Source organism: Heloderma suspectum, chromosome 3 (assembly GCF_057233095.1).
Source record: "Heloderma suspectum isolate Gila_16-S chromosome 3, 16-S_ref, whole genome shotgun sequence".
Lineage (NCBI taxonomy): Eukaryota > Metazoa > Chordata > Lepidosauria > Squamata > Helodermatidae > Heloderma > Heloderma suspectum.
The window spans coordinates 208,004,107-208,031,067 of NC_139460.1; the positions used below are offsets into that span (position 1 = coordinate 208,004,107).

General features: G+C 49.0%; 2 protein-coding genes across 2 annotated transcripts; one reads left to right on the plus strand and one right to left on the minus strand.

Annotated features, from left to right (window-relative positions):
* The first annotated feature begins 2,753 nt into the window (after positions 1–2,753).
* Positions 2,754–9,755, plus strand: ADO (2-aminoethanethiol dioxygenase). The gene has a single exon (XM_084845370.1). It carries the CDS (start codon positions 3,478–3,480, stop codon positions 4,921–4,923), a length of 1,446 nt encoding a protein of 481 aa, XP_084701496.1. The 5' UTR covers positions 2,754–3,477; the 3' UTR covers positions 4,924–9,755.
* Positions 9,756–16,287: 6,532 nt separating this feature from the next.
* Positions 16,288–20,634, minus strand: EGR2 (early growth response 2). The gene is made up of 2 exons (XM_084841885.1): positions 20,203–20,634; positions 16,288–19,011 (listed from the first exon to the last, which is right to left on the minus strand). Exons 1-2 carry the CDS (start codon positions 20,378–20,380, stop codon positions 17,759–17,761), a joined length of 1,431 nt encoding a protein of 476 aa, XP_084698011.1. The 5' UTR covers positions 20,381–20,634; the 3' UTR covers positions 16,288–17,758.
* Positions 20,635–26,961: the final 6,327 nt, after the last annotated feature.

Genomic DNA, 26,961 nt, shown 5'->3' on the forward strand with positions numbered 1-26,961 from the left:
AAGGCTAGGCTACATGCCCCATGGGCAGGACTATGACACCGAACCCATTGTGGTTGTGGAAACAGGTCAGTAATGGAGCTGAAGTAAGCTGGAAAACTCAGACTATAACCAGTCTCAGAAGAAGCTGTTTCTCTGCTTTAAAATGCAGGGCTGGAGCTGAATGGCCACAACGTCATGGAAACAGAGACCTCACCATGCAGCCAGGTTGGAGTAAATTGCTGGTGGAAACACAGCCCAAGATTACACGGATGAATTCATTACTTTCTGAGGAAACAGCAAACTCGTTTCAGGAAGTTTGCCTATTCATTGATTTAAAATATTTATTGGCCGCCTTTCAGGGCAGAATCCCTCCCAAGGCAGCTTACAACAATAAAGCACATAACCATTAAGATATTAAAAGCAATAAAAACATAAGCACAATAAAAACAGCAATAAAAAACAATAACATAAAAGCAGTGATAAAAATCAGCAACAAAAATAGCAACAGCTCTGTGCCTCAAGGGATTATCTCTTTGGAGCATGGGTAGCTGGTCCCCAGCTCACAGGCAGGCCACATGTTTTGCATGCATTAAATTCCCAGATTCAGTCCCTGGCATCCTCAATTAAGGGATCCTTGGTAGCAGGACTGGGGCTGCCTCGACCAATGATCTGGCTCAGTATAACACCTATTTTATGTGTGTCCACTGAGAACCAAGCCTCACATTTAATATAACTGCTTTTTTTGTTGCTTCCAAAACAGCAGCCCTGGTGACCGTATCAAGACCACAGTGCATGGGGAGCAGGGGGTTAACCCTTTCCCTCTGCCCTATGGTCATGATCGAAATAATCGTATAATCTGAGATTTTAACAGATCGGCTGAGCATCGAGGGAGAACTAGGGAAGTTCTTGGGTGGGTGAAGCAATATTGGAGGAAACCTCCGACACTGAGTGGAGGAGACCTCTTTCAGCCCAAGGGCTGAATTCAGTTTTGGAGAAGCTTTTGAGGGGGAGTGGTGTGTGGTGCATCCTAGTGATGGGTGGTGCCAAAGGCAAAGAGGCAGGGCCAAAAAAATACCGGCCTATTTTAGCTTACAGTTCTTATAGCCAGCAACTAAGTCGTAGGAGAGGCATTTCAACCGTTGAGAATGGGGGAGAAAATCTCGCAAAAGCTGGAAAACCACCCAATGATTGGTGGTCAGGGGACATGGCCATCTGGGGAACCCCAGAGGGCTAGACTGGGATCCCAGAAGGGCCCGATTGGGACTGTGAGCCTGAGGTTCCCTGCCCCTGCAGTACTGGGACCTGCGGAAGTGGCTGTTGATGGAGAAAACAGTGGAAGTTGTGAGCGTATGAAGATGTTGATATCCAGGCTAGAGCCTTAGAAAGTAGGAATATCATCCATTCCTCAAATAAACTAAAGCCAACGTTGTCATATACAGAGCCTTTCTCTGCCAAACATTGTTCAACCAGCTAGCTTTACGTATGCCAGCGTTTACTACCTGCTCCCTACTATTTCTGTATTTATTTTGATTAACCTTATTTCTAGGTACGTTTACAGTCCTAGGGCACAACCCTGTGCATGTTTAGACAGAAAAAAAAGCCCTGCAAATCCCACCAAACCACAGCCAGCATGCTGGAAGTTGCAGGACTTTTTTCTGTCTAAACATGCATAGGATACAATCCTATGTACCCTAGACAGCATCTGGGGGGCCATAGGATACTTTGGATCTCCAGATCCAAGGCCGGAGGCAGCACTCTGACCCTGGAGGAGGGAATCTGTGCTCCAGCCCCCCTCCCCCTCGCAGCCAGTGTGGAAAGAACCGCGCCAGCTACCTCCCCGAGGTCAGGAACTCGGCCTCGGAGAGAGGGTCAAGGGGGTGTTCTGGTGGGTGGGGAGGGGCCTGGAGAGGACAGGATCCAAGCTATCCCAAAACCTTTCCAGCCCTTTCCCTCCCCCTCCGAAGTGCCCCAGCTAGACAGGCAAAAAAGTCTATCTAGCGAAAATGCAGAGTGGGAGGAGCGGGGAAGCAACAATTGCCTTCGCTGCTCCTCCCATTCTCTACTGGATTGGTGCTACACTACAAAGTAGAATAGTTTAAGTGTGCAAACCACGCACTTGAATTGTGAAAATTCAGCGTTCCTGATCCTGATATTTACCAAGCTATAGCTGAAGCTTACAAGGGAGAGGCTTACGAGCATCAAGGGTGTAAACAATACAATTGCGCCCTTAATGATTCACCAGCTTCAGAGGCTGTTGGCAGGTGATCCCACAATCAAGGCCAACTCCTCAGTTCTGCAAATTGGCATTATGAATTATTGCTTTGCTACATGCATTTCTATTCAATGCCATCTTATTAGCTTCAGAAAGCTGGTTCTCACACTCACTGGTGCACCGATCCTCTATGTCAGGGGTGCAGAAACTCTTTCAACTCAAGGGCTGGATTCCATTTGGAGCAGCTCTCAGGGGCCGCATTCCAGTGGTGGGAATGCGCCAATGCGGGCCCTGGTGGGCAGGGCCAAAGGTGGCATATTTTTGCTTGGAGGTGGGGCCAAAATGCCAGCAGATTTTTGCTGGAAACTCTGCCAGTGACTAAGCCTTAGGAAAGGCATTTTAACCGGGGGAGGGGGTGAGGTGGTGGGGCTTAGGGAAGGAGGTGTAACTTTCTGGGGGACCTCTGGAGGGTGAGATTTGGTCCCTTAGCCTGAGGCTCTGCACCTCTGCTCAGTGTCACGCACTGTGTCTACGATGTGTAGTAGTTCTTTCTGTTCAAGGAAGCAATTGTTTATTTATTACATTTCTATACCGCCCCATTAGCCAAAGCTCTTTGGGCAGTGCACAAAACAAAACTTAAAACTATAAAATATGCTGACATAATAAAACATAATATAAAAACCATAAATTTAAAACAGAATACAGTAGGAGCCACGATCAAAGCCAGCAGCAGTGCAGATTTAAAAACCCACTAACACAATTTTTAAAACTGAAGAGGTAAAAAGCCCCCAAAAAAGGTCTTCACCTGATGCAGAAAAGACCATAATGCAGGTGGCCAGGTGAGTTTCTCTGGGGAGGGCACTCCACAACCGTTTCAGTTTAACATCAGAAGTAATACAGGTGTCACTGGGGAGAACCGAACTAAGCACCTGAGTCCAGTTGTATCATTGTCACTATAAAAATGATATGTTCATGTAAACTTAGCAGGAGAGAGTATGCCAGGTGTTGCTGGATTGGGGCTACACTACAAAGTAGAAAAAAATTTAAGTGTGCAAACCAAATACTTGAATTATGAAAACTCAGTATTCCTGACATTTACCAAGACACAGCTGAAGCCAGAGATGGGAGGGAGCTAAGAAGTATAACAATAACTTCCTCGACGGTAGTGCCACAGGACCAACTTTCAGGTTAAGCGCTCCATTTTTCATTATTCAACGGGGCTTGAAATACACGTGTTGCTTCCAACTTCAGCAAACGTGTGTGTCCCTTAGAACGCAATCCTACGCATGTTTAGACAGGAACGTGTCCCACAACTCGCAGCCAGCACGGCTGGCTGGAGAATGCCGGGAATGGCAAGGCTTTTTTTCTGTCTCAACACACACAGGATCGTGCCCGCTGGAATGCTTGCGCCTGAGAGGTATTTTGCCGTTCTGGGACAGCTGACCAGAAACCCGCCCAGCCTCTTTAAACAAGAACGTGGGCATTTTCCTCTAAGCGGAAGGTTTCTCCGATCATCTCTTCAGGGCACAAACACGCCCGCGGGTCAAGCAAGCCGGGGAGTTAGCGGACCACGAGGCCAATCACCCCGGAAGGAAGAGGCGCTTGGGCGAACAGCCTCGGGCCTCATGGGAGTTGTAGTTTCCACGCCGCAGACAGAGGAAAGGGGAGATCACAGCGTTTGCCTCGTGAACGCGCTCCGCCGCGTCTCATTTCCGACGAGGACTATTTTAATTGCTTCCCGCGCGGGCAGGCAACACCGCAAAGAGGGAAGCACCGCCGCGCGGCTCCGGGAGAGGGCGAGAACTACGAGCCCCACAATGCACGGCGGCAGGGAAGGCGAGGCGTTGAGAGGGCTAGTGGCGGAAATGAGACGGCGCGGCGCGCGCGCAGCGGCCCTGGCGGCGTCCTCTGCGGGGAGGCAGCCCGGCGGCGGCGGGCGCGGCGGCGCGATGCCCCGCGACAACATGGCCTCCCTGATCCAGCGGGTGGCCCGGCAGGCTCGCGTGACGTTTCGCCCTCCGGGCGGGAAGACTGGCGGCGGCGCGCGCTTCGCGGAGAGCCTGCAGCGGCTGCAGCAGCTGCTGAACGAGGTGCGGGCCGAGGACCTGCGCTTGGCGGCGCGGGGCCCGGCGGCGGTGCCGGGGCCGGTGCAGCCGCCCGTGAGCTACATGCACATCTGCGAGACGGAGAGCTTCAGCATGGGCGTCTTCGTGCTGCGCGCCGGCGCCTGCATCCCGCTCCACGACCACCCGGGCATGCACGGGCTGCTCAAGGTGCTCTACGGCACGCTGCGCATCGCCTGCTTCGACGCGCTGCCCGACCCCGCGGACGGCGACGGGGCGGCGGCGGCCGCGGGCGGCGGCGGCAGGGCCTCGTTCGGCGCGGCGGCGGCCGCGCGCTCCGGCTCCCCGCGGCGGCACCGCGGCGTGCTCCGCTCGCACCAGCTCTACACGCCCGCCTCGCCGCCGTGCCTGCTGTCGCCGCACGCCGACAACCTGCACCAGATCGACGCCGTGGGCGGGCCCGCCGCCTTCCTCGACATCCTCGCGCCGCCCTACGACCCCGAGCACGGGCGGGACTGCCACTACTACCGCCTCTTGGACGGGCAAACCCTGCCGCCCGCCGACCACCACCAGGGCCTGCCCAAGGAGGTGTGGCTCCTCGAGACCCCGCAGGCGGCGGATTTCTGGTGCGGGAGCGAGCCCTACCTGGGGCCCGGGGTGTCGCCGTGAAGCGAGGGCGGCCCAGGGCTGCGCCGACCCCGCCTCAGTGGGCGGCCGCTGGAAGATGCCCGGAAAGCGGCCCTCTCCTCCCTCATGCCCACCTTGAAGGGGTGGGGCGCCTGTCCCAGCAAGCCCCCCCTCTCCCGTGATCTGAGAGATGCTGCTGCCTTGGACATCTCCAAGTCATTGTATCCTAGGCCAGATGCTCTTGGAGGAGGAGGAGGAACATTAGCCAGGACATACTTCTTGAACCAACAGGGCAGACGGCCTGTATTCCACAAAGAAGGCATCTCGCTGTGTTGGGAGGTGGGCCTGTGTGTGCTGCCGCTTGAAGCTCAACTTCTTGGGGGTGTCAAGAAGAGAAGTCCATTGGCTAGGTGGAAAGGTGGGCAGACACCTGCAGACATGGCATCTGTATTCCATGAAAAATTAAAGCAAGAAAGGTGGTCCTCTCCCGCCCGCTTCCAACCCCATATTTCAAATGGTACACATGCAAGGAATTTTTGTGGGGTGGATTTTGGTTCTCTTTCCTCTTCCTCCCTCCCCAGTAGCACAGCAGCCAACTGCCACTCAGCATGCAAACTGAGCACACTAAGCTGACCCCCCCTTTTTTTTCAGGCCAACATTATGGACTGTGTTCCTTTGCTGTGGCTGTGTCTCAGTTGCATGAGGTTGGGAGAAACTGCACCATCCACTCAGGACACAGATTGTATCCTGCATCCCCTCCTACATGGAAATTATGAAATCAGGAGGCTACCTCCAGTTCTATGGGTGCACAGCAGGCGGGTGCTGTTGTATTTGGTCATACCAACTGACTAGTAATGTTCAACGTTCCAGGCACCTGACTATTCCCCTGCAAGACGCTACTCTGCTTAATTCAGTTACACTTTGGGCTGTGTAACCTCCCCCCCACCTTTGCTACAGCAGAAAGAAATGCAATAAGAATAATTCTCCGAAGCTTGCTAATAATGTGAAAGGTCCAAATAATTTTCTAGCAATTCCCATGTTGATTCAGTGGGATAATCTTTTCCATCTGCTGAGGACATGATCCTAATCCCTTCAGGATGGATTTGGGGGGAAACCTATGCTGAAGAAGCAAGATACTAAACCGGATGGAGCAGAGAGCAATTTGTTACATTGTTGAAATGGTTTCATCCCATATAGGGGTGCTGACAGGTTAGAGATGATCCTTAAATAATTAAAAAAAAAACTCATGTGTTGAGTGAATGCTTTTTAGATATTAAAAGTGAGAATTCCAGATTAACTGTTGTGCATTTCTTTCCACATAAAGTGATGACAGTTTTTCAACACAAAGTGATGACAATTCTTCTAGTGGATTTCACTCCAGAGATTCATTCCACTGTGTTTGGAAGGGTACCATTATGCAACACAACAACAGATGGTAATAGTCTTTGTTTCTGGCACAAGTCTTGTAAAGAATATAAACTTTTTTAAAAAATACAGTTTCAGGTAGATTCTGGCTTGACTTCTTTGCTGTTTTTTTAAACAGATACTATACCTGTGGGTAAACAGAAGTTATACTGATGTAATGTAGTTTTCCTTGTTACTATTTATAGAGTTACTTTGCACAACTTTTATTAAAAGGGGAGAAAAAGGATTCGCTCTACTCTTGCATTGATATTGTGGCATTTCCTGCCCACAGCATGGTGATAACAAGAGGGTGGTTCTCTTCTGGAGATATACTGTTTTTACTACTGGGAAACTTTATAATCCTATAGAACTTCATATAAATACTATAACAAGATCAATGGGTTATATTGTTGTCTCCATCGAACAGTTAAGTTCATTAAGGGCACAATCCTATGCATGTTTAGACAGAGAAAAGGCCTACAACTCCCAGCATTCCCCAGCCAGCTATGGGGAATGCTGGGAGTTGTAGGCCTTTTCCCTGTCTAAACATGCATAGGATTGTGCCCTAAGTGTCATACAAATCTATGTGGAACGGGTTCCATTGTTTGTTCATTTGCTGTTTTAATGGCAAATATGGCGGCGGCGCTTTTTTTTTGTCAAGGTGCTCACACCAATGTTTCAAACGTACTTCAGAGCTTCCTGTTTTGATCATTGTCTCCAAAGATCATAGAGGAAATGCAACATCCTACTTCATACGAAAATCTCCATTTGATTTATGATATATAATGGATTACCAGAACTTCAAATTAAAATAGTATGATGGCTGTGTGGCATTCTACTTTAAAACGAACTTCCTTAGTGTTCTGTGTTTTTTCATTGCACTCAGATTTTGCAGCTTTGAGCAAAAGCTAATCAAGGTTTGGTAAATTTTATTCAGAAGGGGAGTCGGCACCAGTTCTACAGGAGAAAAGACTCGGAGAGCAAAACCATTTCTTGACAGAGCTATAAACAACATAGGATGACAGAATAAAAGCCTGGATAGAAACAATAGATTTTCAGAGACCTGAAAGTAGTATGATAGAACTCCTCAGTACAGACATTGATTTAGATCCAGATTAGGTTATTTGTGCTTTAGTTCCATTGAAATCAATGGGGCATAAGTTAGTCATAATTATCTTATCCCATTGATTTAAGTGAGAGTCAAGTATATAACTAACTTACAGTGCAGTCCTGGTCATGGCTTTTCAGAAGCAAGTCCTAACTGAATTAAATGAGGATTACTCCCAGGTAAGTGTCCATAGGATTGCAGCCAGAGTTTGGGTTCCAGTCCACCACTGGTCACACTATGGTTAAAAGACAGGTATTTGGAGTACCAAAGAAACCTGTTTGGAGACCATACTGGAATAGACAACTTACGTTTCAGACACAATTGCCTGGTAATAATACCTGTATCTGAAAGCTAGCAAATGTAATAGCTTTCATATTCAACAAACAAATGCTTGAAACTCAGGTTCATTAAATATATATGCATAAAGGTGTTAAGTCTACACTTTTCATACTGTATTGTGGTTTCATGACTTTTAATTTTACTATGGAGCAAGGCAAGGATGTGAAGAGCCCCATGAATGAGTTTCCACTCATAAATGGAGACATGTGTGTTGATTTTCTGACTGCAGCCTTGATCTGCACTGAAAGCTGCTCTGGCAAGGTCCCTCTTGAGGGCTGCGGGGAAGGGACCCTGGCCTAACTATTCATAGAAGTCACAGAGGGAAGTCTAGTACAGCAAAACTAACAAAGAGTCTTGTGGCACCTTAGACTAACAAATTTATTTGGCATAAGCTTTTGTGGAGTACAGTCATTTCATCAGATTGCTGAAGAGAGAGCCACAGGAATGTATTAGTTTGGACCTTAGAAGCAATATTTAAACTCATCATAGCTAATAAGACAAGTACAGGTTAGTATGTACAACCAATTAAAAAGTTACTCTCTGTAATAAACTAGTAGATACAAAGTGTGTTTACCATTTACCAAATCTCTGTCCATCTTTAATTTGATACACGTAAAACAGCATTTTTTTAAAATCAAAACATTAAAACTATGTGATGGAAAAATTCCTAATGAAATCTAAAGTTTTGACAAGCCAGGGTAGATAGCTTCTAAAAGAAATCTTGAGTTATCTACAAGCAATGTAACTTGTAGGATGGTGTATAAATATGAGGGTTTATACCACTTCAGACAGCTGTGGGGGTGTCATGTTTTTGAGTGCTGCCTCATCCAAAACCTTCCTAATGTCCTAGTTTTCTCCTTGCAGGGAATTTTTCAATAGAAAAGCATTAAAAATGCTATGTCCCACCTACATTCCAAAATGCTTCAGCCCCAAATTTGTCTTCAGTGTAACTTGGGCTTGGTCTACATAATGCCAAAGGTGGTAAGAATACTGTCTTGATAGAAAGGACTATACCACTTTAGACTGCATTTTTATGCTACCTAATGTAAAGTAGCGGAGTCCATTTTACCACATCTGCCTGCATGTGTGTACCAGATCTTGTAGAATGGCTCAAAGATTGAGGCCAAAATAGGCATTATTTTATATATGTCTAGCAGCTATGTCTTTTCATTTTTACTTTAGAGTAGATACAGGGCTCCTGCCCCAGATCTTAAAAACCCCCTACTCCCCATGCGAGGGTTCCAATCCTGCCTGCCCCCCGCACCTAAAAATGAAACAAAAATTGTAGGTAATGTCTGTTTTAGCCCTCAGGTACTATGATCCAGTCACTGCATTCAGTGGGACTTGCTCCCAAGTAAGTGGATGGGATTACAGATTGAGGATGTAGGCAAACTCCACTGAACACAACAAAACTGATTTCGGAGTAATTTTGCATAGAATCAGGCTTTAGTCCCTTTTGCTTCAATGTGATTAGGCGGTGTGAACTGTTTGTATGTTGGTTTTCTCTCAGCCTGCTACATTTATTTTATAAAACCTATGCCAGACTGAACATCACTCATACCCCATTGTGAATTTAATTTGCCCTTATTCAGTGAGAAGTGTACTCTTTTCGATCTGTTGCAGAATTGCAGCCGTTCAAAAGAAAAAAAAAAGCACTGACCCCTAACAATAATGACTAGCAGCTTTGAGAACTCTGTAACCAGCCCTGCTAAGAACCAGGGGACTTGTCTTCCTCCCAAATGCCATTCCCATAGTATGTGTTTGAATACAGACATGGTAGACAGGGTTAAGAACATAAGAGCCCTGCTGGATCGGACAAGGGTCCATCTAGTCCAGCATTCTGTTCACACGGTGGCCAACCAGCTATGGACCAGGAACCCAGAAGCAGGACACAAGTGCAACAGCACCCTCCCACCCATGCTCCCCAGCAACTGGTGTACATAGGCTCACTGCCTCTGGTAGTGGAGGTAGCACATAGCCATCAAGACTAGTAGCCATTGATAGACTTTTCCAGGAATGTGTCTAACCCCCTTTTAAAGCCATCCAAATTGGTGGCCATCACTGCATCTTGTGGTAGCGAATTAAGTATGTGCTGTGCGAAGAAGCACTTCCTTTTATCTTTCCTGGATCTCCCACCAATCAGCTTCATGGGATGACCCCGGGTTCTACTATTATGAGGGAGGGAGAAAAATGTTTCCCTTTACACATTCTCCACACCGTGCATAAGTGTGTACACCTCGATCGTGTCTCCTTTTTTCCAAGCTAAACAATCCCAGCTGTTGTAACCTTCCCTATAAGGGAAGATGCTCCAGCCCCTTGATCATTTTAGCTGCACTTTTCTGCACTTTTTCCAGCTCCACAGTATCTTTTTTTAGGTGTGGTGACTAGGGATGTCAGAGAATTTCTCCACGAATCTTGGGGAGGCCAAATGCCAGCGCATTCAGCCCCCCGAAATTGGTGGAGAAACGGTCTACCACCCCCCCCCGGGACGGGACTTGTTTGAATGTCCCTGGCGGTGGCGGCCATTTCCAAGTAAACAAACAAACAAACGTGATAGGCTACGTAAAGATTTACGTAGCCTATCGCGGCTAGATTTTTAAAAAACACCGTGATAGGCTAAGTAAATGTTTCCGTAGTCTATCACAGCTGACTTTGGGGGGAAAAAAAACGCGTACGCAAATGGCGGCGCCCATAGGCGCCGCCATTTGCATTCCTTATTTTGGCATGTGTAGTCTACGTAAACATTAACGTAGACTACAGCGAAAAGAAGGGCAACGCAAATAGCGTTGCCCTTTTTTTCGCCGTAGTGTACGTAAATGTTTACGTAGACTACACGTGCCAAAATAAGGAACGCAAATGGCGCCGCCCATGGGCGCCGCCATTTGCATACGTGCTTTTTTTTCCCCCCCAAAGTCAGCTGGGATAGGCTACGTAAACTTTTACGTAGCCTATCACGGCTGACTGCAGGGATGCAAACGGTGGTGGCTACGGCCGCCGCCATTTGCCTCCCGGCAGGACAGAAGGATTCGCGGCTGGAGGGATGGGGCACCTCCCCCCCCCGGCCAGAATTTCGGGGGGAGGGACGGAGCACCTCCCCCCCACCGCAAAGCAAGCGTCGGGATCAGGTAAGGAACTTTCGTCCATCCCTAGTGGTGACCCGAACTTTGCACAGTATTCTAAGTGTGGTCACACCATATATTTGAATAAAGGCAGTATGATATTGGCAGTTTTATTCTCATTTCTTTTTGTAATTATGGCTAACATGGAGTTTGAGTGTTTTACAGCAGCTGCACATTGGGTCGACATTTTCATCAAGCTGTCCACCCCAACCCCAAGATCTCTTTCTTGGTCAGTTGGGAGATCAGAAATACCTACAAACATGATTTTGTAGAACTATTTAAAAATCTTCTTGGGCCTGTTCTGCACAATTTACTGGCAGCGTCTTCCCTGAAGCATCCCCCATCTGGTTCAAGCCTGTTTTAAAACACTGGCAAAACCTTTTTATGTCCAGTTTTTCCAAGGCGCATGAGACTGCTTAAACCAAAGACTTTCCCCACGCTAAGGAATATAATTTACCTTGTGCAGGGGCAACTGTGCCATCCGTTTGTATGAAGCTGGCTTTAGGATGTTCCTGGTGTGAAAGTATCAAGAAAATTGGGGATTTTGTGCAAAATGTGCTTGGCCCTGGTGAACCGCGCCAGTATTTTAGGCTAGTGGTGATTTTCCGTGGACGTTCTGGGCTGTTTCAGTTTGCCCACGTAACATTTTTGCAGGTGTTTTGTGGAAGCAGAAGTCACTTGCATCCATACATCCAGGAAAGCTGTTAATGTATAACGCAGTGAGATGTAAAACTTGCTTGCAGGGAGAGTCGTGTACTCCAAAATGAATTCCAGGGTATGCCAGCATGGCCGTAAAGAAGTTCTGGGAGGTGAGGCAGAGAGTTTCAAATGGGGATTGTGGTGCACCGAGGCTTGTGTGTATTCATGACATATTAAAAAGCTACAGCGTGATGTGCTCTTCCTTCTCCAGAAATGATGCCAAATACTTTGGCAGAACCTCTAGCAGGAAAAGAACTGTCCCGTCTCTGCAATGGGTTTGTTTTTAACAACACATTTGGAACATATTGACAATTTGGAAACATTTTCTTAAATGGACAGGGAGAACTTCCAGGGAAAACTAGATGTTGTGGATGCTGGTCTGGAGGACTTTGGATGGAGGTTATCCTGCCTTCTGCAGACTCCGTTATAATGCAGCATGCTGCCTGTGGAAGTTGTATCTGCAACATCTACTCTTCAGGCTTATGTTAGGTCTGGAAAACCAGGCAAGTATACCTAAGTTGCCATCTACAAGTCAAGAAAATGGAAGTCCTTTCACTCCCACAGGTCTCCTTCAACTCTCCCTGGGCCAAGTGTTTGCCAAGTGAGCAGAAGAGCTGAACAAAAAGAAACATCCTGATCTTTAAAGCAAAGAAGCAGTGAGGAAATCCTGCCCCTTCTTTAATCTCACTTCATAGTCAGACTCTGCCAGTCATCCATGCTAATTTAGAATTGTGGCATTTTAAGACATCTTGTGGTTGTGATTCTAATCCCATTTACTTAGAAGGCAGCTTCACTGAAATTAGTGGTACTCCCTAGTGAAAACAGTTTTCCTTGATGTTCACACTGCTCTAAATCAGGGGTGGGCAGAAAGCAGATCTCCAGATGTTTTGGACTTTAATTCCCAGAAGCTCCTGCCAACTTGGCCAATGATCAGGAATGCTGGGAGTTGAAGTCTAAAATATCTGGAGATCTACCTTCTGCCCACCCCTGGAGTCTAAATACATAGTCTCAGCGATCCTTACAACAGCCCTGCGCAGCAGACTGATATTCTCACCTTTATTATATAATATTCCCTTTATTATAGAGTGGGCGGCCAGGGTGCTGAAGGACAGTGGCTCACCTAAGGTCACCCTCACATTCATAGCTGATCTGATCTGCTGGGCTTCCTGGTTCACAATTCAGGCATTTAACTAGTATGCCAGACCATTGTGGTTTACAACTGTGGTGTTTGTTTCATAGTAGAAGACTAAACACTGCCTGTGTATTTGATCATAAATGGAGATCTGGAATCCAAGTTTTTGTTTAATGTTGGTGTTGTCTAGTTCAAAGCACGGATTGCTTCTGGTACAGAAGCAGAAGCTCTTGACTTCAGCCACACACAGGTGGATTCAATATGGATTGCAGCCCTAAAGGAGTATTTCATGAGCCTGTAGGATGTATTTAAACTAAAACAGTATAGTACCCTAATGAATTAAAGGAACTACTCAGATGTTTGCTTTAAAAAATGCAGCAACATAAAGCACTAGTGCATCCATCCAGTGGATCTGCAACTCTTAAAACATCTATTTAATGTTTATTTTACAGCCTCATCCTAAGACGGGGGTGGGCAGCTTATGAACCTCCAGATGTTGTTGGGCTGCAATTCCCATGAGCCCTAGCTAGCAGAGGCAGTGGTGAAGGATGGTCCAACATCTGGATGGCCACAAGCTGCCCACCCCACCCCACAAGGTGACAACAGTCCCTTATCTCATTATCACTGTATCAATTCCACAGTGCAGGCCAGTTTTTTTACAGATAAAAATTGCAAAGCAGGCAGTTGACTAGCCATAGACCACATAGAAGACTATAGCTAGACTGGGATTTGAATCCAAGTCCAAGCCTGTTTGCTGGATTGCCCTGCTTCTAGGTAACTACTGCATACAAGTCTGCACAGATAACTATTCTGATATGGCAGTTTAGATAATTCCTTGTAGAAATGAGAGAATAATTTCTGAGTGCAGGAAGAAACACTCTTCCTTTCAGGCTATAACCGAAGTTGTTTGTTTTGTCATAGACTGAAAAGGGGTGTGTGTGTGTGTAGGTGGGGGGGGAGCGGGGGAGAGAGAGACAGAAATCAAACACTGATGATCTGGCCAGTGTGGCTGGCAGGTGGGTAGCCTCATCACCACCTTGTGCTTCCTGTGACCAGTTAACCCTTCCTTATCTTTGCTACTCTTTATCATGCCCCGCTTTCATCAGAGTTGTCTCACACATTTAGCAGCTTGTCGTCAAGTGTAGAGAAGCCAAGCGATGCAGATGCATAGGTGAGCCATCCCTATGTCACTTTCTGTTCTACAGAATGCCTACAGTGTTATGGGTGATGAATCAACACAAAATAACAGCACCAGAAATGACACCCAAACGCTGCAATTCACCCAAACACTGCAACCATCTCAGCCAGGCTTGTCAATAGCCATATACTTTGTTCCCTCTGGCTTTATGGAAGCAGGTTCTCTTTTAACATGCACAGTGCTGACTCTGGGCTTGGGGTGAAATGCTCATCTGAGTGGGTCCAGTTCCTCCTGGATCTTGTCACTGTTGCTGCTGCTGCCCATTCACTTGCCTCTTCCTCTGGGCCCAATCAGCACCACCTCCCAGGGAGACAGAGAGAATGGACAAGGTACGCTCCAACAGCAAGATGGCAGAGAAGCAGAGCCATGAAGTGAGAGTGGGTCCCCCACTGGGCCTGGGCCTTGGCAGGTACCCGATGAAGCTAACTTCTGGATGCCTGTCCTAATGTCACACATACAGTAGATGTGTGTGGGAAGTCAGCCAAATAAAAATGTTTGCAGGCCTGTAACATCTGTGGAGTTATTCACAAGGCTTATCTAAAGAGATTAGATCTCAGAGCTATTGCTGTTTCCGCTAAACAATACTTCGTTTTCATCTCTCTTTACAGCAAGATCTACCTAAGAGGCATTTAAACCCATGACCTATTTGAAATGGAACTCTAGGTGTTGCACCATGATGCTCTTTTCACGAAGCCACAACCCCTTTCCTTGCCTACCCTAGCCCTGAAAGCTCCTTTCTCCGAGTGGGCCTTTGCTTGGTCGGTGTGGTATTTTATTTCCTGAGCCTGTTAAAATTAGCTCGCCTTAAATCACGGAACAGTAATGAGTCAAATACTCACATTTGAATTAACATTTCTATTTATTACTAACAGGGGAAGTCCTCAGTGCTCAAAAGCCACTAGCTGGGGAGATTCGGTTTACACAGAATCCTTTGCATAAGGGAATCAGGAAGCTTTGCCTGTTTTTGTGGAGGCACGTAGTGTCACGTCATGCCGTCCTGGAACCTCAGGCGGAATTTGCATCGAGTCAGCAAAGGCTTGCCTGTACACCTAACCTGCAGGGTCTGAAATGAACATCCACCTTGCATAGGCAGGGATACAACTTAGGCTCTTCCAAGGGACTCCTGACAGCCCAGTAGATTTTTTTGACTGAGGGCGGGGAGGGGTTTGAACAGCATCATAGCTGCAGTTTTGAAAGCAGTTTGCTGTGTGACATCGAAGGCTATTGTTTGAGAAAAACAAAGGAATGCTGCATTCCTATATGTACTTGCTTGGGAGTAATTGCCATGGAAATAATTGGGGGCCTACTTCCAAGTATATGTGCATAGGAGCACAGGGCACAGCTGTGGCTTACGTCTGAGTAAACATGCCTAAGAGTGGGCTTGCTAAAGCAGTTTCACAGTTCCTTAGATTCGGATCATCATAGGTAGCAGCCTTCTCCAGCTAGTGCCCTCCCGGTGTCTTAGACAACTCTTATCATCCCAGCCAGAATGGCTGGCTGTGTAGGTTATGGATGATGGGAGTTGTAGTCCAACACATCCAGAGGGTGCCAGGCTGGGGGAAAGCTGGTCTGTGGGATACTATTTTGGGCAGAGACAGAGTGGATGTGGATGCCAATGTGAAAGAGGGGCACATCTCTCTGGCACTATGCCATTGCACAAATTCAAAACATTATTGTTCCCCTCGCCCTGTCGAGAAAATATGCAAGGGAGACAAGCACAGAGGAATTGCACAGGCAACTGCAGATCTTTCTGTCTGCAATAGCTATATGAACATAGCCTTCCCCAACTTGGTGCCTTCCCAATGTTAGACTACATCTCCCAGCATGCCCCAGCCAGGGGCATGCTGGGAATTGTAGTCCAACACATCTGAAGGGCACCAAGTAGGGGAAGGCTGTATAACTACTGAGCAGTGCAAGCAGCTTTTCAGTGGAAGAGCCCATGCTTAAGGCTGCATTTACATGCAAGGCCCACTGGATACAATGGGCCTTACTTCTGAGTAAACATGTATAGGATTGGGTCTGTACTTCTCCCCAAAAACTATCACTTTGGCTGGGCTGCCTGCTAGGCTTAGTTGATATAGCGGAGGCAGGGATAAGGGCTTAAGGAAGCTGTTTTTAAGACAAGGCATTACTTTAAAGGATGCCCCAAAGTTTTTCTTCCTTGTAAAACACCAGGCATATTCCTTATAATACCCCCCGGATTTTGGTCTAACCACACCATCATGCTATTTTATGGGATTTGGGAGTAGCCAAAGGGAATGGTAAATTCAAGGTTTTATTGAAGTCAGTGGGAAACTTAGTATCAGTGTAGGCTCTAGATCCAGGTTCAAATAAAGACAACAGTCTTGTTAAATAGGGATCAAAATGTTGAAGAACTGAACTATCTCCTTGTTTTCTTTTGTTTTTTGCAGTCAGTTTAGTTTTCTATGAAGGGGAATTCTCAAAGGGCTGTTTCCCCACCCCCCTGCCCAATGGTCTCCCGTGGAAGTGATATACTCAGTGACTCAATACGTGGGATAATTAGTAACAGGACAGAGTATGGTTGTTGGTTTTTTCTCCTCCCCCCCCCTTTTTTTTTTTACACAAAACATTTATTTACACAATATTCATGACAAAACCACCTTTCTTGGGGATGGTTCCAGTTAGTGGTTGTGCCTTATTAGAAGAAATCATTTCTATTTCAGCCATTGTGTGGGAGCCATCATTCTCTCTGTCAGCCCTAGAAAGATTATTTACATGCTGTGATCCTTTTTTAAAAAATTATTTACTACAAAAGCAACACTGAATAAGTCACACAAAAGAATGCCCAGTGCATACAAAAATAGAGTTTCTAGAAAAATTCAAATATTAATAGGCAGAAATATACAGCTATACTAAATCAGGGAGTTCAAATCTTCCTCTCGCCCCTTTCCATCATGATTAATAAGGCAACCAATTTAACATGCAGCCACTGAACCATTGTCTAGACATCCAAAAAAAGGCACCAAGGACAGTTCAACACGATTGCATGCACCCAGACATTCGAGAACCTATGTACAGTCTCCCATTAAATAATAAGTTAAACCTCTCCCATCAGTCTGCTTGAGTCAACCCTTCTCACTCTTGGAGAAGGCTGAGAACAGTGCACATTGGTGTGTGTTTTTAAAGAATACACACAAAAATATCAGGAGGGGAGAAATATACACTGGGGGGGGGGATAACCATTAAAAATCTGGAAAGTACCTTTTAAAAAAAGAAAAAAAATAGGGCCAGATATTGCCACACACCTATTGTCTCGCCCGTCTTCATTGCACTTCTGTTTTCTCGAGGAGTAGCAGCAGCAGCCCAGGCCGGAACACTGCTCTTGCAATGGAGCTCCCTTCCAGTAAACGTGCTTTAGGGCCGCTGCTTTCTTAGTTTCATTTTATATTGCTAAGAAACGGCCTTCAGCAACCCATCATGCGCGCGCGCGTGTTCTGTGGAGGCTGTGCGCGTGTGCGGGGGGCGGTTGGACGGCTTTGGCTAGTTACACAAGTAATCCCTGGTGCTGAATTCACCAGGTGGCGGCCGGGGAAAGGGCAAGTGAAGCTATAAAGTGCACACGAGAGTCGGAGTCCATCTCTTTTCCTCCCCCACCCGCTCCATAACTTTTCCCACTCTCCTTTGGAAAGATAGCGATCTGCGCCAAGGCGCTGTCCAGTGTCCGGTCTGAAGCGATCCAGTCTGTCAAGCAGCCCAGCCGACCCGACAGGGCGCCGGGGAGGGCGACCCTTTGCCCCCTCACCTGCGGGACACACAGGCGCGCACTGGCGGCGGGGCCGGTCGCGCGCAGGACGGAAGGCTCCCCCGCGCAGCGGCCGCATTGGTCCGGGGCGCCCCGGGGGAGAGCAGCAGCAGACTCAGGGCGTCCGGGTCCGTGAGGCACAGGAGGTCAGAGAGGCTCCGCCGCTCGACGAGCAGACGGCGCCGGGCAGAGGCGCGCCGCCGCTCCCGGCGGCGGCGGCGGCGGCGGCGGCGACTTTGCGCTCCTTCTGGCGCAGGTGGATCTTGGTGTGGCGCTTCCTCTCGTCGCTGCGGGCGAACTTCCTGCCGCAGAAGTCGCAGGCGAAGGGCTTCTCGCCGGTGTGCGTGCGGATGTGCGTGGTGAGGTGGTCGCTGCGGCTGAAGTTGCGCATGCAGATGCGGCACTGGAAGGGCTTGTGGCCCGTGTGGATGCGGATGTGGCGCGTCAGCTCGTCGGAGCGCGAGAAGCGCCGGTCGCAGCCCTCGGCCGGGCACGGGTAGGGCCGCTCGTGCACCGGCGTCTTGCTGGGCCGGTTCGGGTACTTGCGCGGCCGCAGGATGGGGCGCAAGGGCAGGTGGGCCGGGCTGCCGTAAGCGCCCGGCGCCAAGCGGGCCGCCGGGCCCCCGGACGCGGGGCCTTCGCCCAGGCCGCCAGGGGGCGCGCCCAGGGTGAAGTTGCGGATGGTGGAGAGGGGCGTGAGCGGCGGCGGGACGCGCACCGAGTCCAGGGCGCAGGGGAACGGCTTGCGCTCGCCCGCGGGCCCGTGGAAATCGGCGCGCTGGCTGCACTGCGGGGGCGGCGGGGGCGGGAAGAAGCCCGAGTAGTCCGGGATCATGGGGAACAGGCCGCCGCCGTCGGCTCCGGAGGGCGTCACCGTCTTGGGGGCGTGGTGGTAAGAAGGGGGCGGAGGGTAGGGCCCCGAAGAGGCGGTCAGGAAAGGCGGCGCGCCGTCCGGAGGCGCCTGCTGCGGCGGCTGCTGCGCGTGGTAGAGCTCCGCGCAGGCCGAGTAAGGCGGCGGCGGCGGCGGCGAGTACATGTGCTCCAGGTCGCCGGTGGCGGGTGCCATGGGGCAGCCCAGCGGGTTGGGGGATCCCGAGGAGGTGGCGGACGACGAGGCGGCCGAGGAGGAGGACGGGGCGGCCGAGGAGGAGGAGGAGGACGGGGCGGCCACCCCTTGCAGGATGCCGGCGCTCACCAGGTTGAGGATGCCGTCGGCGGGGTAGCAGCCCGCGCCAGGGTACTGCGGGTCGATGGAGAACTTGCCCATGTAGGCGAAGGGCTGGCTGCGCGGAGGCGGCGCGAAGCCGCTGCAGGCGTACTGCAGCTCCAGGGACCGCTTGTCGCTCATGTCCACGCCGATCAGGCCATCTGGGGGGTGGAGGGGAGAGAAAGGCGGGTCATCATTGGGGGGGCCCGGAGCTCCTCTCCTCGGGGGCCGCCGCGCCGAGGCAGCGTCTTCTCCCTGCCAGGGCAACTTAGCATCAGTTTTCGCTCCATGCCGCACACAGTACGCAACGGCTGCCTCTTGCTTTCAGATCGCGCCTCGGTGCATAGAGTGGGATACGGGGTCCGGGGGGGGGGGGAGAAAGGACACACGTCACGTTATCGGGGGGAGGCAAACACCTTCGAAGCGGCTGCACGAGGTTTGAAAGTGCGCCAGCCCCAACTTCTGTCGAATTCACACAGCCGAAATTCTTGGAATGAGAGGCCCGGTGCGGGGGGGGGGGGGGGTTAGTTCTATCGACTAGAATCCCCACCTCGCCCAACCACAAATCCACCTTCACACACTTTCACTTGAAACCCACAAACCCCTTAAAGTTACTTGCACTTCGAAGGGAAAAAGTGAGCTAAAAATAATAATCTTAATTTTAAACATATACAGTAGAATCCCTGACGGTGCCGTCCAATGCATGTCTACTCGGAAGTATCTCTCGAGTTCAGTGGCACTTATTCCCAGCTCAGTGTGCATATGGGATTGCAGCTTAAACCACATAAACCTAGTGATAGCAGTGGGACTTTGGATAAACCTACACAGGATTGTGCTGTTAAGTCACAGGATCCGCAGTGAAAGTCCCACTGTGTACCCAACAGCAACCCCTTGGCCCCCATATACATGTTTACCCAGTCATTTTAAGCACTTTATTCATCAGCCCATCAGAAGGGGCTGGAGAGAATAATTTATTCTAGGTTCAAGATTTGGTAGGAGTTCCCATTTTAAAGATCGAGGGTCTTTTTCTACAATGAAAAAACACTCGGTTAAGTCAGTGGGATTTCTTTAGGGCAAGAGAGGCGGGGGGGGGGGGTTTACAGCTTTGATCCGCCTTTGCCTGTTAACATCTCAGCTACTTCTGCCTGCATTTAACAGGTTGTGCCACAGGCAAAATCATGCACAGATCCAATGCTGCTTCCAGTGAAACGTCAGCGCCAAACTAAAAGTACTGCCATCTCTACCCCCGTTTCTAGGCTCTTCTTCCCCCCCCCCCCCTGCCTATCTTACCCACCACCAGTCCAAGGTCCAGATTAAAAGGTTCGCTTTGGAAGGGGGGAGGGGTGGCTTACCTCCTGTCACACCGCTCAGCTGGTCAAAGGGTCCTCCCAAGTCACCATTGGGAAAGTTGATCACTGAAGTTGGCAGAGTGGCGGCGATCTCCTCCACCGGGTAAATGCTTTCAGGCAGGTGGTGCACAAACCCGCTGAGAGTGACTGGGATTTTGTCTAGCGCCTTAGCCGTCATCATTTGCTCCGCAGGCAGCAGTGAAAACGGCCCTGTCTCGCCCGCGGTGCAGCGATTATGCAGGGGTAGGGCAAGGGGGTGTTCCTCCTCCAGTGTGAAAACCGCCGCCGCCGCCGCCGCCTTCTTTTGTAGCTAAAGAAAGGCGCTGGCGCTCTCCCTCTGGTAGGGCCCTGTATCAAAGCCCAGGAGTTTCTGTAATGTTGTTGTAACAGTCGGTGTCCCTTGTCGAGCCGTTTTAATCAATTGCAGCTCTCAGTAGATGGAAAGTCTTGCTCTAAGTATTTATTGGGAGGCCGTGAATGCCCGCTACGTCACTGCCCAAATAAGGACTGAGGAACGGGGCAGGGTGGCCGGGGAGGCTCGTCATATGGGAAATTAGCATGGCGCGCCCTGAGTGGCTGGATCTCCGCCCCCCGCTCTCCGCAGCCGGCAGAAGCGGCAAACCTGAGCGCGGCTGGCGGGTCGGGGGCTCGCGAGGAGGACCGCTGGCTGCGCGGCGAGGACTGCGGACGCGGGCCGGCGTCGCGGTCCCTGCGCGGAGCAGGCGTCGGGGCGGGCAAAGGCCGGCGGGGGCCTCCCGAGGTTGCTTTCTGCAGGCCCCGGGAGAGGGGGATTCCGGTTGCCGAGCCCCATTCCAAAAAAGGCGAGCATCCGGTTACCGCCCCTACTGCCTTTTTGGGAGTCCTTCCGGAAACTTCAACTTCGGAAAGAGAACGGGTCGGATCGGAGACGGCCGCGGCCGCAACCCCCCGCTCGCTGTTCTTGGCACCTCGTAACCGTGAGGCGACGGACGAGTCAGAAAATAGCTACATTCAGGAAATCGGATTATTCCCTCCCTCCCTCCTTTCTCCCCCCGGTGCCCGACTTGACTTTGCTGAATTAGCGGTGGAAAGATGTGCCGATAAGAATGAATGAGTTAGATGCGCTGCTTGGGTGGAAACTGTGCGCGCATTTTTCTCAGTCGTGGAAACGGAACCTGCGCTTTCGTTCGCTCGGAGGGACGGTTGGAAGGAAGCGAGCCAAGCAGAACGGAGCGGCGGTCGTCTTGTCCCAGCGCGAGTGCTCGCCGCGGCGCCCCCGCGCTGTTTATATCCGCCCCAGCCGGCTGCGGAGGAACTTCGTGTGGGCGAGCCAGACTTCAAAAACGCAATCCAGATCCATCTCGCCGCGCGTCGACTCCAGACCGCACATGCACGGCCCTACCCGATTTTGATGAATCAGGAATGCATTTCAGACCACAGCAACAGCGAAGCCGCGTTAATTTCAGTAGGTCGGGCACGCGGACTTTGGCTTCTGGAGGAGGACCCCCCCACACACACCTATTTTCTCTTAGATCTGATTCCTTATGTGTTTGTTTCATTTGTACCCGACCTTTACGCACCCCCTCCCCAAAATAGCGCCCCACAGGGCTTGACTGCTTTAAAGTACTTCAGACTCTTCCAGTGCTGCCACGTACAAGACCACAAACTTCTGGTGGTCCAGAGGCGGTGATCTGTAGGGATGTACAAAAGTCACTTACCTTTTCGAAGGGTGACATTCGCGGTGGGGGGGAGGCACTCCATCCCTCCCCCCTAAATTCTATCCGGCCGGCTGTGCTCCGCGGACATTCTGCAGAGCCACCAGCCGGGGCCGCCCACAGCCGGACATCCAGCCACTGGGCAGCCTGCAGGGACACAAATGGCGGCTGCCGTAGCCGCCGCCATTTGCATCTCTGTATTTTGCCGTGATAGGCTACGTAAATATTTACGTAGCCTATCATGGCAAAAAACAAAACAGCGAATGCAAATGGCGGCGGCTACAGCGGCCACCATTTGCGTTCCCTTAGTTTTTTTGCCGTGATAGGTTACGTAAATATTTATGTAGCCTATTACGGCGGGGGGGGGAGGGGGAACACAAATGGCGGCCACTGTGCCATTTGCGCCCCTCTTTTGCCGTAATAGTCTACGTAAATATTTATGTAGGCTATCAGCTATCACTGCAAAAAAAGAAAGGGAACGCAAATGGGGCCATTTGCGTTCCCTTTTTTTTTGCTGTGATAGGCTACATAAATACTTACACAGCCTATCATGGCTTCCGCAGGGACGTATTTACGTAGCCTATCACGACTATAGTGATGAAGCGAATGGTGGCCGCAGCCACGGCCACCATTTGCAAGTCAGCGCAAACAGCAGAAGGTAGGTGTCCAGTTTTGCGCACCTTTCGTGGCTTGGGGGGGTGGGGGGCTTCGTTCCGCCACGGATTTCGGGGGGCCGAATGCACTGGCAATCGGCCTCACCAGGATCAGTGGCGGAATTCTCTGACATCCCTAGGATCTGTAACAATTACCATTTTTCTAAACCGAAAAAGTACTGGGGCTCAGGACTGGACATTGTTCTTTCTGTCCTTCAAGTCTTTGTCCTAGCCCTTGATACATCTGGTATTTGGTTGTAGTTTCCCATTGGCAAGGGAGAGGCAATCTGCATATGCGCAGAGGCATTTTCTTCTTGACCCTCCCATCCCTCCCCGCCACATGTTCCAGGCTGAGTGCTGGCAATGAGAATAGGTCCAGGGGCTGGGCCATGGCTCAGATCAGGCTCTGCTAATGTGGATTAGAAATCCTTTCTCACCCATGAGCATGTGCTGAATTTCAACCCGATCCCCCTCTTTTTGAACATGAGTGGAAAGGTGGAGGGTGGGCATCCTGAAACTGGAAGTCCCCCAGCATCTGGATCCAAGGATTTGAAAAAGTGCATCTGCCCCTTCAATGGAGGCTGGAAATGGGGGGCAGGGGGGAGGGACTCCCCAGCCAGGATCCCCTCCAGCTCCTCCCCCAGATGCACATCCTCCTCTGCCACTCCTGCGGGCAGGTGGGGAAGTGTGCAAGCGAGCAAGGACAGCCGCTGCTCCTACCCCCGCTCTCTTGTTCACCCTTTCAGGACATCAGGACAGAGAGGATTGGGCCCACAGTGCTTCCTAGGGAGAGGGAGAGCAGGAGCAGATGCCTCTGCCCACTTGCTTGCTCTCTCTAGGCAGTGCAGCATAGAGGGTTGGTCTCTGAAGGAGCAGCCACCTCATCTTCTCACTCACTCACCTGCATTCTCCCTCTGATTGGCCTCGTGGTGGGGATCAGGCCCCACACCACGCAGCAAGAGAGTGCAAGTTAGCAGGCAGATCCAGGGTTTTGAAGGCCATGTTCGTTTGTGGACCAGTCTTGGAACAGGAGTATATCTGGTGGCTACTGATTTAATTTCAGTGAGAAAACGTTCTAACTTAATAGGGTTCCTTGCACATTGCCAGCCAAAAAATGGTTAGATGCTGCCCTTACCCACAGTCAGTGGTTTCTGCCCCAGGGAATAGCTGTATCGCTGAACTGCAAGTGGTGTTACATAGTACAGGTGACCACATACTTAAACACAATTAGCACGAGGTTTCCCTCGAATGAGCGATGATCGCTGCTGCAAATGTAAGGTATGGAGTGGACAAACACTACATTGCAAATAAACTTTAAAATAAACTGAGCTAATGTGCAGATGCCACACTGAAGTGCTTTTTTTCTTCCAAGGGAGGTGGGGGAAGTTACATTCCTTAGTATAAATCTCCACCATTAAAGACCAATCTGTAGGAATTGCTTGCAAACCACACCATCTTGCCTGGGTGATCACACTAATAACACTGCAGTAGAGACTTTGTTTCCCTTTCCTTACAACGCAACTAGACTCTGAAATCAGAGGTACCCATCTGAATACCTATTTTGTGGCATTTACCAGGATTGACCCACTAGCTGATTTTATGGCATTACTTGTACTTTCCCTATTCCATTCTCTGTTTTACCAAATAATAATCTCATTAAAATGTAGCTCTTATTTCCCACCCCCCCCCCAAACAACCCCAGTTCTATCCTGCCTATCTGTTTATTAATAAAGGAGAGTGGGGTTACATGACTTAAATATCTGTTTAAGGGGAACGTGAGATTCTACATCTCTCATGGAAGTTTGCATCCAGCACTTTTCCCCCTTGCCAGATCATGCGCCACTTTGTGGTAAAAGCGTTACTTGCAGGCAGAACAATTGTTTTAAAAACATGTTTTAAATAATTCCTAAAACCTAAAGGGCGTGCACGCCATTCCAAATGCAGAAGTAATACAAGGCACTTAATTTATATCTTAAGCAGCATGTCTAAACTGTTTCTTGCTGAGGTCATTTTGGGGGCACACAGATGCAACTACTTCGAAAGGGCAGTTGGGTGAAATCACTGCATTAGGTATTGATGTATTTTTGTTAAATTACAGTGAGTTTGCTGTTGTAATAATTTTAATACTTGTATGTCACTATCCCCATATGCCCGAAGTGCTTGCTATATGTTTTCTCAGTATTGTTTACAAGATATATGTAGATTTAACTTTAGATCGGTTAGGTCTGTTTCAGGGTGAGCTTGAATGCATTAGCTTTGATTCTGCAAAGACCCCGGTGCTTTGATAATTCTAACTTGGTGTTGTTCCTCTATATCTATAAACACTTAATCACGTCACAATAGATTGTAAGTAGATTTGAGGAACGAGGGATGCGGGGTTGTTAAATATGGAACACAGTAGCCACCCTGCCATGATTTCTCCTTGGACAGCTCCCTATTTATATGGGTTTTAAAATTCACATCTGCTTGCCCTTTTCAGTCTTTACACAGTGTGTTTGTTTTTAATATAAAAAGAAGTAAATAGCTTACCGAGCTGGATCAACTTCAGAATGGTAGGTATATAGCATCAGAAAAGTCTCCTTTCTCACACGCACCCAGTGGCCCCCATAGACTCTGGAAGCAGAATGGAGGCCCCATTCCCATTCATGTGCTTGTTCGAAAACCTGTCATTATGCAACCACCCCCTAGCAATGTGTTGGGCTCCTCTCACTGCAGAGATCTGGTGCAACCACGCACCCGCTGATTTCCCAAATTCCATGCGATCGCATTTATACTTGCCCACCCACACCTCAGTCTTTCCCATTTTACATTTTGCTGTGTTTTTTTTCTCTCCCCCACCACCCGCCCTGCATCACATATTACGATCTATACATAGGGCAGGATGGAGAGGCAAAGGAAATCATAATCTTGTGGTTTAAAAAACTAAAAGGGATGAGACCTTGGTCCATGTAAAAATTTACAGTAGGAAAAAAAGAAAAGCAAGCAATTGGGTTTTTTTAAGGGGGGAGCTTTATTTAAAGAAGCTCATCGGGTTCACTATTTTATCATTCCCTTTGGACACAAATAGTAAGATCCAAGCAGGCAAAGTGAAATAGACAAGCTTTTGCTGCCTGCTTAGGCCACAATATCAATTTACACAAAAACTGAAATTCACCAGCTATATAAAACCTTAATAACATGATTGAGGGGTGGAGCATCGGTATCTCTTTTGTTCCCCTTGGCTTGCCTCTAAAAACAACAATACTCTTTCTTCTAAGTGGCAAAAACTTTATAACGACCCTGCTTCAAGTTGGGCTGCAACCTAGATTGGATGTAACTCTCCATGTTTTATGAAACATACTTTTTTTTTTCTTTTAAAGGTCAATAACAGTAATGATGCACTAGGAGTGCTTTTGCACACGGAGGTTATATGTTGCTTCTACACAGATGTGCATGTCATTAGGAGTCGTGTTGGTATTGGGTTGTCCCAAGACGCTGTGTCCCTGGTCTTTGAGATATGAAACACCTTGACATTCATACTTGTAGGACAAGGCTGATAGTCAAGCAATAAGCCTGCAAAAAGCCTTCATGGTTTCCTACCACTTCATAATACCTTCACAATATGAGGGATGGGTAAAATAGGAGTGATCTAAAAAAGTTGTTCTCCAATAAAATTAAGCTGCCTCCTTATCTATCCTCAGAGCCTTTCCAGCCAATCTCTCTCTGTGTCTGTATGTGTACAATTGTTACACAGAACCTTCTAGGCTTGTCAGCTGGAGCTGACAATGCCTGGGGAAGAAGAAAGAAAAAGAAAGAAGCCTGAAAGCACAACACAGTCCCTGAGGGCCAGTTCACCTGCACTAAAATCTTCCATATGGAGGGGCCTCATGGATGCTGCCACCCAGATGAAATGACATAAGCCAATGCAATGGCTTTGACAAGCATCGATTCCTGTAGATGAGTCACATGAGCTGAAAAATGTGGTGCCCTGCTCACCGGGATCATGGCTAGAGAGTGTCAACGTGGCTGCTCCAGCTCATGCATTAATTCCTCCATGGGACCTCTTTCCCATGGCAGATTTTAGAGCATGTGAATAGGCTCATGAGATAAGCCAGCAGGTGTATTACTAGGCCTTGGGAATACATTCTCTGCCCTTTGTCAGACTCGATTCTCGCAACCACCTCTCTGGTGCTCTAAAATCATCACCTGATGTAGTGACACGTACAATTTTCAAGTGATAAAAGTGTTTTTTGTGATACTGCCTCCATGTGGCATGTTCTGAACATCACATAGCAAATACAAACTTGCATTCTGTGTTTCATTTGTCTAGCAAGGCTTCTTTCATGGTGGTGGTGATTTTAAAGCAATGACAAATCCTACTGAGAAAATCTGATATTTCCTTATAAATGTTCTCACACTTTGCACAAAGATAATGT